This window comes from Aquarana catesbeiana, linkage group LG01 (assembly GCF_042186555.1).
Source record: "Aquarana catesbeiana isolate 2022-GZ linkage group LG01, ASM4218655v1, whole genome shotgun sequence".
Taxonomy (NCBI): Eukaryota; Metazoa; Chordata; class Amphibia; order Anura; family Ranidae; genus Aquarana; species Aquarana catesbeiana.
The window spans coordinates 972,011,898-972,026,607 of NC_133324.1; the positions used below are offsets into that span (position 1 = coordinate 972,011,898).

The 14,710-nt window shown below is 44.1% G+C and overlaps 1 protein-coding gene across 1 annotated transcript in view; it reads right to left on the reverse strand.

Moving 5' to 3' along the window:
- LOC141123171 (uncharacterized) overlaps positions 1 to 12,677 on the reverse strand; it is a 100,252-nt gene extending 87,575 nt beyond the window's left edge. Inside the window, exon 1 of the mRNA XM_073612034.1 lies at positions 12,411 to 12,677. Within this exon, the coding sequence (XP_073468135.1) occupies positions 12,411 to 12,468 (58 nt within the window). The 5' untranslated portion in view covers positions 12,469 to 12,677. The remainder of the gene's footprint in view (positions 1 to 12,410) is intronic.
- Between the last annotated feature and the right edge of the window lie 2,033 nt (positions 12,678 to 14,710).

A 14,710-nucleotide genomic window follows, 5' to 3' on the forward strand; every position in this document is an offset into this window, starting at 1 on the left:
GGACAGCAATTGCATATTTTCAGCTCCAGGGAGGATCTTGCGGCAATATGCTATTGAGAGATGTAGAACCCAGAATGTCTGGGTAGGAAGATCACCAGCAAATTCTGGAAGCAATTTACCTACCATGCATTTATCCATTAAATGCATGTGCCTCCACTGTGGGGACACTCATAGTTTAGTGTTAGGACCACAGATACAAGGGTGCCGTGACGTGGCTCTGTGGCTCACGCATGCGTTTGCAAATGCGTGCGGACTAAACCCCTTTTTTAACGCTTACTGTTAGATAGGTCAATTTGGTTGTCTGCAAGCTGGTGGTAAGTAGACTTTGGCTTTTTCCTGGGCATTCCCCAGACACTTGTTGTTACCTGCTAGGGGACTGGAATACACGGACATACTGTCCATCATGCAAGCTTGCCAGAGCATGAGGGGGAGGCTTGTCCACAGGTGGCCTACCACAGACAGGCTTCTTTGCTTCTCACAGAAAATGCCAATTTAAGAAGAGGTCTGACTCGGTTTCCACTCCCCAAAGCAGAGAACAGAAGCTGAGTTTCTCCATGAAACTGCAATGAAGCCTACTGTATATGTTTTTCCCCAACTTCTCTCCTAATGAAATTCCTCTGGAAGCTGTCAAGAATGAGCATGGTAGTCACGACCACCCCTCCATTCTGACCACAGGGGTCTTGGTGCTTCCTGGCTATCTACTTCAGAGTACAGAAGTCGATTCCCCTTCACACATGCACAGATCAGAGATGCAAGCATAATAGCGGGAAGGGGAAGCCGCAGAACCTAGATTGCTCCAGAGTTGCTCCAAGAGTGAGCTCTACTTTGGGGGGTGCGAAAGGCACTCTACTAACAGCCTCTATGCCAAGATCTGGAACAAACTTGTCTTTTTTTTCTATTTTGCATGGCAAGATATTATTCTTACTGCGCCTCTGGTGGCAGCTGTTCTGGTCTTCTTGGACATGAACCTTACCCTATACTCTTTTGAGGTTGCAGGTGTCAGCAAGAACAAGGTTTAATTTGGCCAAAGGCCCTTTAGTTTGCAAAATTTTGAAGACAGTCAGGAGGTTTCGTCAACCGCGAGAGAGAATCTTTCACAAATAAAATCTTTCGATGCTGTTGGGGTTTAGTTCAACTGTTTACTCCAACAGGGCAGTGTTCGGTTTAAGACATCGCTTACTAACCAGTATTTAGCACAAATCGTCAAACAGAAGTCAGTTTGAGTTTCAAGCCCTTAGAGCTTCAGAAAAGCATATTGCTTTTGTTACAGTAGAGCTGCATCCTGTAGTTCAGCTTATATCAGAGGTAGCGACAGCCCTCCATCTATCAATCATCTGTCCATTGCCTAACTTTCCAGACGTTCAAGCAAGAAAACCACACAAATTGGTCATTCCCAGAGCTTGAAAGAAGTTTCTGTCCACAATTGCTCTTTTCAGTTCATATGATAAGTCTTTCACTGTTCCAGATGGAATTCATCAGGCAAGAGAGGTTGCCTACTGGACTTTAGCAAGATTGGTTGTGCAGATGGGAAATGGGTCGTGAGCCTCCTTCAGTGACAGGATGCATCCTCTTCCAGAGGGGTTGAGGCCTCATAGGCGGCCCAGTTGAAAGCATCTATGGATTCATTCTACAGGAAAGTGGCATGCTTTTCCCAGCATACCTTTTCAACCTTTACAGAATAGATCTGGGGGCCTTGTCATCAGTGGGCTTCAGAGAAATGACTGTTCAGTCTTCTGTCCCATTTGAAAAAAAAAAAAAATAAAAAAGTAAAAAAAAAAATATATATATATATATATATATATATATATAAAAAATTATTTTGGTTTGCTAAGTAGAACCCACCCTGTCAGCTAGGATATGTATCACTAGTATGCTGCCATGGTGGCGTCAGGAAAACGGAAAATTGTACCATTTCCCCCCTCACCTTCCAGGATCGCTACTTGAGAGATGATCGGCTCCGCCCTCTACAGAAATAACACAAATCGGATAGAATTTGCAACTTCCAACTTTCATAGGTCCCAGGAGGTAGTCCTCCCTAGTTTCTGCACCTCTCCCAAAAATGCGGAAGAGGAAAGGTTTGGTCTTTTAGACGTAAAGAGATGTCTTCTACTTTATCTAGAAATGACCAGTGGGTTTAGGAGTTCCTCCCAACTGTTAGTTTTGTTCAGTGGCCCCAAGAAGGGGTCCAAAGCATCTAAAAGTTCTATTGCTAGGTGGATTAGGGGAGCTATCTGTGAGGCATATAAAGCGTCAGGTCGCACCCCTCCTTCTAGAATTAGGGCCCATTCAACGAGATCCATGGCCACATCATGGGCAGAAAGAGCGGGAGCTTCATGGGAAGATATCTCTAAAGCTGCCGTCTGGTCCTCCTCTCATGCATTTGTCAAGCATTTTAGAGTTCAGATGCTTTCCAGCCAGGACCTTTCCTTTGGTAGGAAAGTGCTTCAGGCTGTCGTCCCTCCCTAAGGTATAATATCTTGCTTATCCTCTCAAGTAGCTGTCCTGGAAGGTGAGGGGGGGGAAACCCCCGTTAGACTTACCGGTAACGGTATTTCCAGGAACCTTCCAGGACAGCGTCTATATTCCCACCCTATTCTATTTTTTCACTGGTCAACTATGTTTTCCTGGTGGTGGTGTGTTTTATGTTTCTATTTTTTTTTTCTGCCGAGTGCACCTTCGGTGGAGGTTACTTGATCTCCTAAACAACTGAGGGTCAGAGGAAAGGGAGGGGCCTTTTAAATTCTATCTGATTTGTGTTTCCTGTAGAGGGCGGAGCCGATCATCTCTCAAGTAGCTGTCCTGGAAGGTTCCTGGAAATACCGTTACCTGTAAGTCTAACGGGGGTTATTTACCATAATTTTCCTTTCCTGACGCCAATCCATGGCAGCATACGGACCCACCCTTGTGCGTTTTGGTATCTAGCTAATTACGAAGAATGGGGCAGGGCCTAACTGGCCTTTAATTTATGCTATTTCATTGGTCCTGAGGGAGGGGAGAAAGGCGGAGCCTATCACTAGTATGCTGCCATGGATTGGCGTCAGGAAAGGAAAATTACGGTAAGTATGATTCAATTTTCCATTTTCCTGACGCCACCATGGCAGCATACTAGTGATACATATCCTAGCTGACAGGGTGGGTTCTACTTAACAAACCAAAATAATTATTTTATATATAATATATATATATTTTTTCAAATGGGACAGAAGACTGAATAGTCATTCCTCCGAAGCCCACTGATGACAAGGCACCCAGATCTATTCTGTAAAGGTTGAAAAGGTATGCTGGGAAAAGCATGCCATTTTCCGTTTTTTTTTAATTATTTTTTTAAATGACAACTTTTTTTTAAATTATTTTTTATTGCATTTTAGTGTAAATATGAGATCTGAGGTCTTTTTGACCCCATGATCTTATATTTAGGAGGTCCTGTCATGCTTTTATTCTATTACAAGGGATGTTTACATTCTTTGTAATAGGAATAAAAGAGACACATTTAAAAAAAAAAAAAAAAACAGTGTAAAAATAAAAAATAAAAGGTAAAATAAATAAGAAAAAAATATTTTTTTTTAAACCGCCCCATCCCACCGAGCTCACGTGCAGAAGCGAACGCATACTTCAGTAGCGCCCGCATATGAAAACGGTGTTCAAACCACACATGTGAGGTATCGCTGCGATCGGTAGAGCGAGAGCAATAATTCTAGCCCTAGATCTCCTCTGTAACTTAAAACATGCAACCTGTAGAATTTTTTTAAACGTTGCCTATGGAGATTTTTAAGGGTAAAAGTTTGTCGCCATTCCACGAGTGGGCGCAATTTTGAAGCGTGACATGTTGGGTATTAATTTATTCGGCGTAACATTATCTTTCACAATATAAAAAAAAATTTGGCTAACTTTACTGTTGTCTTATTTTTTAATTAAAAAAGTGTATTTTTTTTTTAAAAAGTGCGCTTGCAAGACCGCTGCGCAAATACGGTGTGACAGAAAGTATTGCAATGACCGCCATGTTATTCTCTTGGGTGTTAGAAAAAAAAATGTATAATGTTTGGGGGTTCTAAGTAATTTTCTAGCAAAAAAAAACAGTTTTTAACTTGTAAACAACAAATCTCAAAAAGAGGCTCGGTCCTTAAGTGGGTAAAGCGTCACCTATGGACAATTTGGGGTGCTGTGGTTTTTCCCCATATCCCAGGCATGCACAGTTTTAAGGCTTGGCATGTTTAGTCTACTTAGTCAATATAACTCCATCTTTTATATTTTACCCCAAAAGTTGGGTGTTACATTGTGCTTGTGTACTCTAAAACCCCAAATGAGTCTGATAAACAGTTGTCCAAATATCATGAGACAACTATCAAGCCAAGAAAATCTATAATTGTTTGGGGGTATTAAGTAATTTTCTAGCAAAAAAACAAACAAAGACGGGCAAAAAATAAAAAAAATTAACCTGGACTCGCAGTCGTTAACCACTTGCCGACCGCCTAACGCAGATATACGTCTGCAGAATGGCACGGGCAGGCAAAATCACGTACCTGGTACGTGATTGCCTCCCGCGGGCGGGGGGTCCGATCGGACCCCCTCCGGTGCCAGCGGCGGTCGGCTTTGGCCTGGGAGCGATCAGAGGTGAGGGGGAGGCCATCCATTCGTGGCCCCCCCCTCGCGATCGCTCCCAGCCAATGAGGATGTGATGTCATCTCTCCTCGACTCGGCAGTTTCTGTTCCAGTGCCGAGGAGAGAAGACAACTGAGTGAGTGCACAAACACACACACAAACAGTAGAACATGGCAGGCACACTTTACACCCCTGATCCCCCCCCCCGATCACCCCCCAATCACCACCCCCCCCCCCGTCAAGCAGTTTTTTTTTTTTCCTGATTACTGCATGGTGTCAGTTTGTGACAGTTAGAAGTGGTAGGGCAGTTAGGGTTAGCCCCCTTTAGGTCTAGGGTACCCCCCTAACCCCCCCTAATAAAGTTTTAACCCCTTGATCACTCTCCGTCACCAGTGTCGCTAAGCGATCATTTTTCTGATCGCTGTATTAGTGTCGCTGGTGATGCTAGTTAGGGACGTAAATATTTAGGTTCGCCGTCAGCGTTTTATAGCGTCAGGGACCCCCATATACTATCTAATAAATGTTTTAACCCCTTGATTGCCCCCTAGTTAACCCTTTCACCACTGATCACCGTATAAGTGTTACGGGTGACGCTGGTTAGTTCGTTTATTTTTTATAGTGTCAGGGCACCCGTCGTTTATTACCGAATAAAGGTTTAGCCCCCTGAACGCCCGGCGGTGATATGCGTCGCCCCAGGCAGCGTCAGATTAGCGCCAGTACCGCTAACACCCACGCACGCAGCATACGCCTCCCTTAGTGGTAGAGTATCTGAACAGATCAATATCTGATCCGATCAGATCTATACTAGCGTCCCCAGCAGTTTAGGGTTCCCAAAAATGCAGCGTTAGCGGGATCAGCCCAGATACCTGCTAGCACCTGTGTTTTGCCCCTCCGCCCGGCCCAGCCCAGCCCACCCAAGTGCAGTATCGATCGATCACTGTCACTTACAAAACACTAAACGCATAACTGCAGCGTTCGCAGAGTCAGGCCTGATCCCTGTGATTGCTAACAGTTTTTTTGGTAGCATTTGGTGAACTGGCAAGCATCAGTGGCCAAGTACACCCCGGTCGTAGTCAAACCAGCACTGCAGTAACACTTGGTGACGTGGCGAGCCCATAAGTGCAGTTCAAGCTGGTGAGGTGGCAAGCACAAGTAATGTCCCGCTGCCACCAAAAAGACAAACACAGGCCCGTCGTGCCCATAATGCCCTTCCTGCTGCATTCGCCAATCCTAATTGGGAACCCACCGCTTCTGCAGCGCCCGTACTTCCCCCATTCACATCCCCAACCAAATGCAGTCGGCTGCATGAGAGGCATTTTCTTTATGTCCTCCCGAGTACCCCTACCCAACGAACCCCCCAAAAAAGATGTCGTGTCTGCAGCAAGTGCGGATATAGGCGTGACACCCGCTATTATTGTCCCTCCTGTCCTGACAATCCTGGTCTTTGCATTGGTGAATGTTTTGAACGCTACCATACACTAGTTGAGTATTAGCGTAGGGTACATCATTGCACAGACTGGGCACACTTTCACAGGGTCTCCCAAGATGCCATCGCATTTTGAGAGACCCGAACCTGGAACCAGTTACAGTTATAAAAGTTACAGTTACAAAAAAAAAGTGTAAAAAAAAAAAAAAAACACAAACAAAAATATAAAATAAAAAAAAAATAGTTGTCGTTTTATTGTTCTCTCTATTCTCTCTCTCTCTATTCTCTCTCTATTGTTCTGCTCTTTTTTACTGTATTCTATTCTGCAATGTTTTATTGTTATTATGTTTTATCATGTTTGCTTTTCAGGTATGCAATTTTTTATACTTTACAGTTTACTGTGCTTTATTGTTAACCATTTTTTTGTCTTCAGGTACGCCATTCACGACTTTGAATGGTTATACCAGAATGATGCCTGCAGGTTTAGATATCATCTTGGTATCATTCTTTTCAGACAGCGGTCGGCTTTCATGTAAAAGCAATCCTAGCGGCTAATTAGCCTCTAGACTGCTTTTACAAGCAATGGGAGGGAATGCCCCCCCCCACCATCTTCCGTGTTTTTCTCTGGCTCTCCTGTCTCAACAGGGAACCTGAGAATGCAGCCGGTGATTCAGCCAGCTGACCATAGAGCTGATCAGAGACCAGAGTGGCTCCAAACATCTCTATGGCCTAAGAAACCGGAAGCTACGAGCATTTCATGACTTAGATTTCACCGGATGTAAACAGCGCCATTGGGAAATTGGGGAAGCATTTTATCACACCGATCTTGGTGTGGTCAGATGCTTTGAGGGCAGAGGAGAAATCTAGGGTCTAATAGACCCCAATTTTTTCAAAAAAGAGTACCTGTCACTACCTATTGCTATCATAGGGGATATTTTCATTCCCTGAGATAACAATAAAAATGATTAAAAAAAAAAAATGAAAGGAACAGTTTAAAAATAAGATAAAAAAAGCAAAAAAATAATAAAGAAAAAAAGCACCCCTGTTCCCCCTGCTCTCACGCTAAGGCAAACGCAAGCGTCGGTCTGGCGTCAAATGTAAACAGCAATTACACCATGCATGTGAGGTATCACCGCGAAGGCCAGATCAAGGGCAGTGATTTTAGCAGTAGACCTCCTCTGTAAATCTAAAGTGGTAACCTGTAACGGCTTTTAAAGGCTTTTAAAAATGTACTAATTTTGTTGCCACTGCACGTTTGTGCGCAATTTTAAAGCATGTCATGTTTGGTATCCATGTACTCGGCCTAAGATCATCTTTTTTATTTCATCAAACATTTGGGCAATGTAGTGTGTTTTAGTGCATTAAAATTTAAAAAAGTGTGTTTTTTCCCCAAAAAATGCGTTTGAAAATTCGCTGCGCAAATACTGTGTGAAAAAAAAAAAAATGAAACACCAACCATTTTAATCTGTAGGGCATTTGCTTTAAAAAAATATATAATGTTTGGGGGTTCAAAGTAATTTTCTTGCAAAAAAAAAATAATTTTTTCATGTAATCAAAAAGTGTCAGAAAGGGCTTTGTTTTCAAGTGGTTAGAAGAGTGGGTGATGTGTGACATAATCTTCTAAATGTTGTGCATAAAATGCCAGGACAGTTCAAAACCCCCCCAAATGACCCCATTTTGGAAAGTAGACACCCCAAGCTATTTGCTGAGAGGCATGTCGAGTCCATGGAATATTTTATATTGTGACACAAGTTGCGGGAAAGAGACAAATTTTTTTTTTTTTTTTTGCACAAAGTTGTCACTAAATGATATATTGCTCAAACATGCCATGGTAATATGTGAAATTACACCCCAAAATACATTCTGTTGCTTCTCCTGAGTATGGGGATACCACATGTGTGGGACTTTTTGGGAGTCTAGCCGCGCACGGGACCCCGAAAACCAAGCACCGCCTTCAGGCTTTCTAAGGGCGTAAATTTTTGATTTCACTCTTCACTGCCTATCACAGTTTCGGAGGCCATGGAATGCCCAGGTGGCAAAAAACCCCCCCAAATGACCCCATTTTGGAAAGTAGACACCCAAATCTATTTGCTGAGAGGTATAGTGAGTATTTTGCAGACCTCACTTTTTGTCACAAAGTTTTGAAAATTGAAAAAAGAAAAAAAAAAAAAAAATTCTTGTCTTTCTTCATTTTCAAAAACAAATGAGAGCTGCAAAATACTCACCATGCCTCTCAGCAAATAGCTTGGGGTGTCTACTTTCCAAAATGGGATCATTTGGGGGGGTTTGTGCCACCTGGTCATTCCATGGCCTCCGAAACTTTGATAGGCAGTGAAGAGTGAAATCAAAAATTTACACCCTTAGAAATCCTGAAGGCGGTGATTGGTTTTCGGGGCCCCGTACGCGGCTAGGCTCCTAAAAAGTCCCACACATGTGGTATCCCCATACTCAGGAGAAGCAACTAAATGTATTTTGGGGTGCAATTCCACATATGTCCATGGCCTGTGTGAGCAATATATCATTTAGTGACAACTTTGTGCAAAAAAACAAAAAACAAAAAAAAATGTGTCACATTCCCGCAACTTGTGTCAAAATAAAAAATATTCCATGGACTCAACATGCCTCAAAGCAAATAGCTTGGGGTGTCTACTTTCCAAAATGGGGTCATTTGGGGGGGGGGGTTATGCCATCTGGGCATTTTATGGCCTTCAAAACTGTGATAGGTAGTGAGGAGTAAAATCAAAAATTTACGCCCTTAGAAATCTTGAAGGCAGTGATTGGTTTTCGGGGCCCCGTACGCGGCTAGGCTCCCAAAAAGTCCCTCACATGTGGTATCCCCATACTCAGGAGAAGCAGCTAAATGTATTTTGGGGTGCAATTCCACATATGCCCATGGCCTGTGTGAGCAATATATCATTTAGTGACAACTTTTTGTAATTTTTTTTTTTTTTTTGTCATTATTCAATCACTTGGGACAAAAAAAATGAATATTCAATGGGCTCAACATGCCTCTCAGCAATTTCCTTGGGGTGTCTACTTTCCAAAATGGGGTCATTTGTGGGGGTTTTGTACTGCCCTGCCATTTTTGCACCTCAAGAAACGACATAGGCAGTCATAAACTAAAAGCTGTGTAAATTCCAGAATATGTACCCTAGTTTGTAGGCGCTATAACTTTTGCGCAAACCAATAAATATACGCTTATTGACATTTTTTTACCAAAGACATGTGGCCGAATACATTTTGGCCTAAATGTATGACTAAAATTGAGTTTATTGGATTTTTTTTAGAACAAAAATTAGAAAATATCATTTTTTTTCAAAATTTTCGGTCTTTTTCCGTGTATAGCGCAAAAAATAAAAATGGCAGAGGTGATCAAATACCATCAAAAGAAAGCTCTATTTGTGGGAAGAAAAGGATGCAAATTTCGTTTGGGTACAGCATTGCATGACCGCGCAATTAGCAATTAAAGCGAGGCAGTGCCAAATTGTAAAAAGTGCTCTGGTCAGGAAGGGGGTAAATCCTTCCGGGGCTGAAGTGGTTAAAATAATAAAAAGTATCTAACTACAAAGTATCAATCAGGGGCGGATCCAGGGGGGGGGCAATGGGGCAATTGCACCCCCCGAGAACATACGAGCAGGTGAGTCTACGGGCAGGGCCGGGGGGCAGGGTGGAAATTTCCCCTCAGGCCTCCTAACTTATATTTAAAAACGGGCACTTTCATGGCTGCTGACATTTTTTTTTTTTATGCAGGAGGTCGACCACGGCGGCCGCCGATTGGCTGTGTTCCTCTCGCGCTGCATTCCGGGAGTTGTAGTCCGGACCGCGCTCAAGTTCCAGGTGGCGATGGGTGAAGAGAACTAAGCAGCGGTGCGCAGCACCCGGAAACTACAACTCCCGGAGACGGAGTCTTCAGAGGCAGGCAGAGGCGGGGCGTGAGTCACTGGCTCGGGCTGGGCAGGGCACTGGATAGCTGCAAGCAGGATCGGTACAAGGAATGGGAGGAGCGCCAGGTTGTGAGCAGGAAATTCTGTCAACAAAATCTAATTGTAACACTTGTATACCCCGGTTTCCTGCCAAAAACAAAGATTATGTACCCCTTCTCATTGCTCTGTGCCAGCAGATACACCCCTTTCCAGGCTCCCTTCTTGAGTCCCCCCCTCCCAGATCGGAGCTGGTACAGTCCCAGCGGCAGTACATCATGTGGGCGGGGCAGTAAGAACCTCACACTTCAGCATCGATTATTGGGTCCCGCCCAGCAGCACACAGCAGGGACCTCCTCCAGGGCGGAGTGAAGATGTGTACAGCACGGATGGGAGGCTGGATCCTCTGCTACTGTAAGTCTCCACTGCCCTGCATACTGTAATGTGAGCCTGCTCTGTACTTTTCAGTGCAGGTTTATTGAAAGTGAAAGTAAAATTCTCTGAATAGGTTAGGAATTAGTGTGACATTTCAGGTGCTACATAAATGTAATCCACATACACTTTATATCTTCTAAAAATAATTATTTTTAGAAGATATAATGTGTATGTGGATTACATCTATGTAGCACCTGAAGTGTCACACTAATTCCTAAACTATTCAAGAATATAAGAATGCACAGCAAAGGATGTGATGATATCCCAGCTCAACTCCAAAAAAGTACAGAAGTCCACTCTTGCAGTGTGGGGGAGGGGGAGAAGGGGTATAGTCTTTTTTTTCTTACCTGATTCTATGCTCCAGCCAGCTCCAGTGTTCTCCTCCCTAGACATCATCACATATATGAAGTGGAGGTTGGAGTGTGACCAATGTCATTCCCAACATACACAGGAGCTGCAGGGGACAGAACTGCAGAGAGCCCGCTGAAGCAAGGGATAAGGTAAAGTTGGGTAAACACAGATCAGAATTCACCGGTTTCAGCGGGGGCTGAATTTTGATCTGTGTGTAGCCCTCACTGTTAGGCAGGAACCCATTGTTATATCATCTTCTGCTGGAAATCATTGCTCAATTAGCTGCTTGCAGCCAAACAGCACCAGTGTATTCTGAAAGGGGACAGTCCCTACTGTCAGAATACAATGTCCCAGTGAGGGGAGATTCCCACATCCACCCACTCGTGTGAAGGGAGGAATCTGTCATCCACTTGCTTGAGCCTCATCTTGATCCAGCAATGTGCACAAGAGCAGTAGCTCTCTTGTGGACTGTTTGTTTTAAGTGTATTGCTTTGCACTGTACATTTGATTTGCAGCACTGGAAGTTTGGTAGTAATTCAGTAACTCCAATGGGCTGTGGGTCCTGCTGGGAGCTGGCCTGTGGGTTGGTGGTTCTGTGGGCCACTTGACTGGACTTGCCCCCCAGGCCTAAGGCTGCCAGCCCTCCCCTGCCGGCGGGTGAGTGAGTAATCATGCCGCCGCCCCGGGGCGGGGCCGGGCGGCTGGCGCGTGACTGAGGCTGAGCAAGGCAGCGAGCAGGCAGGTGTTGAAGCCGCTCCCCTTCTGAACATGTGACTGAAGGGACGTTGCGTCGCGGCCATCTTGGTACTCCCGCACTCGTCCACAGTAAGCCTAGTGTTTGTAAGTCGGCAAGCGGACATCTTTATACACCCACCAGAGTCTTGCTTATCACAGTTATTTTTAACAGTAAACTCAACTTATATTTCACTAAATAAGCTGAGTTTACTGTTAAAAATAACTGTGAAAAGCAAGACTCCGGTGGGTGTATAAAGATGTCTGCTTGCCGACTGCTAACTCTAGTCTTACTGCTGACAAGTGAGGGTGTACCAAGATGGCCGCAATGCAACATGCTTTTGCATGCATATTCTGATGAGTTACATGAGGAAATGAGTTACATAATCTCTCACTGCCCGCCCTCACTCTGGGACACATCCACTGGCAAGTGACAATCCGCATGTTTTGGCAGGCGACATTGGCAAGTGACAATCCGCATCTTGTGGCAGGCGACATTGGCAAGTGACACGCTGCATCTGGTGGCAGGCGACGGTAGCAAGTGACACGCTCAGGGCTCCCAATGATTCTGCATTATGGTGAGTTGAACAATTTCATTTTACATTACAATGTAATAATATAAATAATGCGCTTCAATCATCCTGACACCACATCAACCATGGTGCTGTGATGATTGAAGCGCCAACACCAGCCATTGCCTTGACAAATTGCCCGCAAAATTTTATGGCAGTGCCCCTCCCGAGACTAGGCTCTGGATCCGCCCCTGGTATCAATTTTACAGCTAAAGACTAAACATCTGCCTTCCAGCTTCTGACCTTCTGGTGATATTTGTTGGTATCCCAATGAAGAATGGCCCCAATATGAAAACCACTTGTATGACAATTCATCTCCCCCTGCAAGTATTACTAGAAATACCCCTGAAACTGGCCCCGTTTGAACATACTGACCTTTCTGTGGTGGGAGGGCAGTTCGGGAAAACCTCAGGTCAGCGTAGACCACAGCCATCTGTGCTCATCAATGGCAGCTCGTCTCTGGTGGTTATACCAATACTTAGGGTAGGTTTCATTCTTCAGACATTGTGAAGCTGAACTCACAGTGGGCAGCCATGTGGAAACTTTGATTTACATACCAGGCACAGTTTCCTGTGTTCGTGAGTTTCACTGGTGTGGGTGCAAATAATTCAGCTAAGGTCACCAAAACAAACAAACTCTACATCTGAAAAGGGAAGCAGAACATGTCAGTCAATGCTCAGAACCAGGATTCTTGTTATAAAAAGAATATTTCACAGTTATATTTGGGGCCCTTTTGGTCTACTGTTACTTACAGTATCTCACAAAAGTGAGTACACTCCTAACATTTTTGTAAATATTTTCTTCTATCTTTTCATGTGACAACACTGAAGAAATGACACTTTGCTACAATGTAAAGTAGTGAGTGTACAGCTTGTATAACAGTGTAAATTTTCTGTCCCTTCAAAATAACTCAACACACAGCCATTAATGTCTAAACCGCTGGCAACAAAAGTCAGTACACCCCTAAGTGAAAATGTCCACATTGGGCCCAATTAGCCATTTTCCCTCTCCGGTGTCATGTGACTCGTTGGTGTTACAAGGTCTCAGGTGTGAATGGGGAGCAGGTGTGTTAAATTTGATGTTATCGCTCTCACTCTCTCATACTGGTCACTGGAATTTAAAACATGGCAACTCATGGCAAAGAACTCTCTGAGGATCTGAAAAAAAGAATTGTTGCTCTACATAAAGATGGTCTAGGCTATAAGAAGACTACCAAGACCCTGGAAATGAGCCGCAGCACTGTGGACAAGACCATACAGAGGTTTAACAGGACAGGTTCCACTCAGAACAGGCTTCGCCATGGTCGACCAAAGAAGTTAAGTGCACGTGCTCAGCGTCATATCCAGAGGTTGTCTTTGGGAAATAGACGTATGAGTGCTGCCAGCATTGCTGCAGAGGTTGAAGGGGTGGGGGGTCAGCCTGTCAGTGCTCAGACCCTACGCCACACACTGCATCAAATTGGTCTTTATGGCTGTCGTCCCAGAAGGAAGCCTCTTTAAAGATCCTGCACAAGAAAGCCCACAAACAGTTTGCTGAAGACAAGCAGACTAAGGACACGGATTACTGGAACCATGTCCTGTGGTCTGATGAGACAGCTTCATTAATAAAGGAGACATGTTGTGGGCTACTGAAGGTTTCAATGACATCAGAGACATCTCCTTGGCCACTGACGGATTTAGTGACATTTTCCTGAGCTCTTTGCTTCCCAAACATTTGGTTGTGGCTTTATAAAGTCGGCAGAGCACACCAAGGGATTCTTTCTCTGAACACTAACCTATCGTAGCTCTGTGATGAGCTGTGTGGGCCAAATGGAGGGAACAAGAACAGAAGGAGGAACTGATAATGACAAAGGAGTATCATATTCATATAATGTCTGTAGAATATAATTTGCAGGAATAATCACAGAAATGGAGAGTATATATATATATATATATATATATATATATATATATAATACAAAACTTTAGAGTCCAGGGAGATGGGGATACCGAACAGAGATATGGGAACACATGAGAGCAATGGGTTAATCAGCTGGCTGGGGTTTATCTATAAAAAAAAGGAACAGCAGAGGGAAGAAACATAGGAGATGTGTCCTGGGCTACTGATAGCTTCAGTGACATAGAAGACTTATCCTAGGCTACTATCAGCTTCAGTAACATAGGAGACATGGACTGGGTTACTTTAGGTTTCAGTGATATAGGCATGTCCTGGGCTACTAAAAGCTTCCAATACATAGGAGACCTGTCCTGGACTACTGAGGGTTTCAGTGACATAGGAGACATGTCCTGGGCTACTGAGGGTTTCGGTGACATAGGAGACATGTCCTGGGCTACTGAAGGTTTCAATGACACGAGAGACATGTCCTGGGCTACTGAGGGTTTCAGTGACATAGGAGACATGTCCTGGGCTACTGAAGGTTTCAGTGACATAGGAGACATGTCCTGGGCTACTGAGGGTTTCAGTGACATAGGAGACATGTCCTGAGCTTTTGAAGGTTTCATTGACATAGGAGACATGTCCTGGGCAACTGAAAGTTTCAGTGACATAGGAGACATGTCCTGGGCTACTGAGGGTTTCAGTGACATAGGAGACATGTTCTGAGCTTTTGAAGGTTTCATTGACATAGGAGACATGTCCTGGGCAACTGAAGGTTTCATTGACATAGGAGACATGTC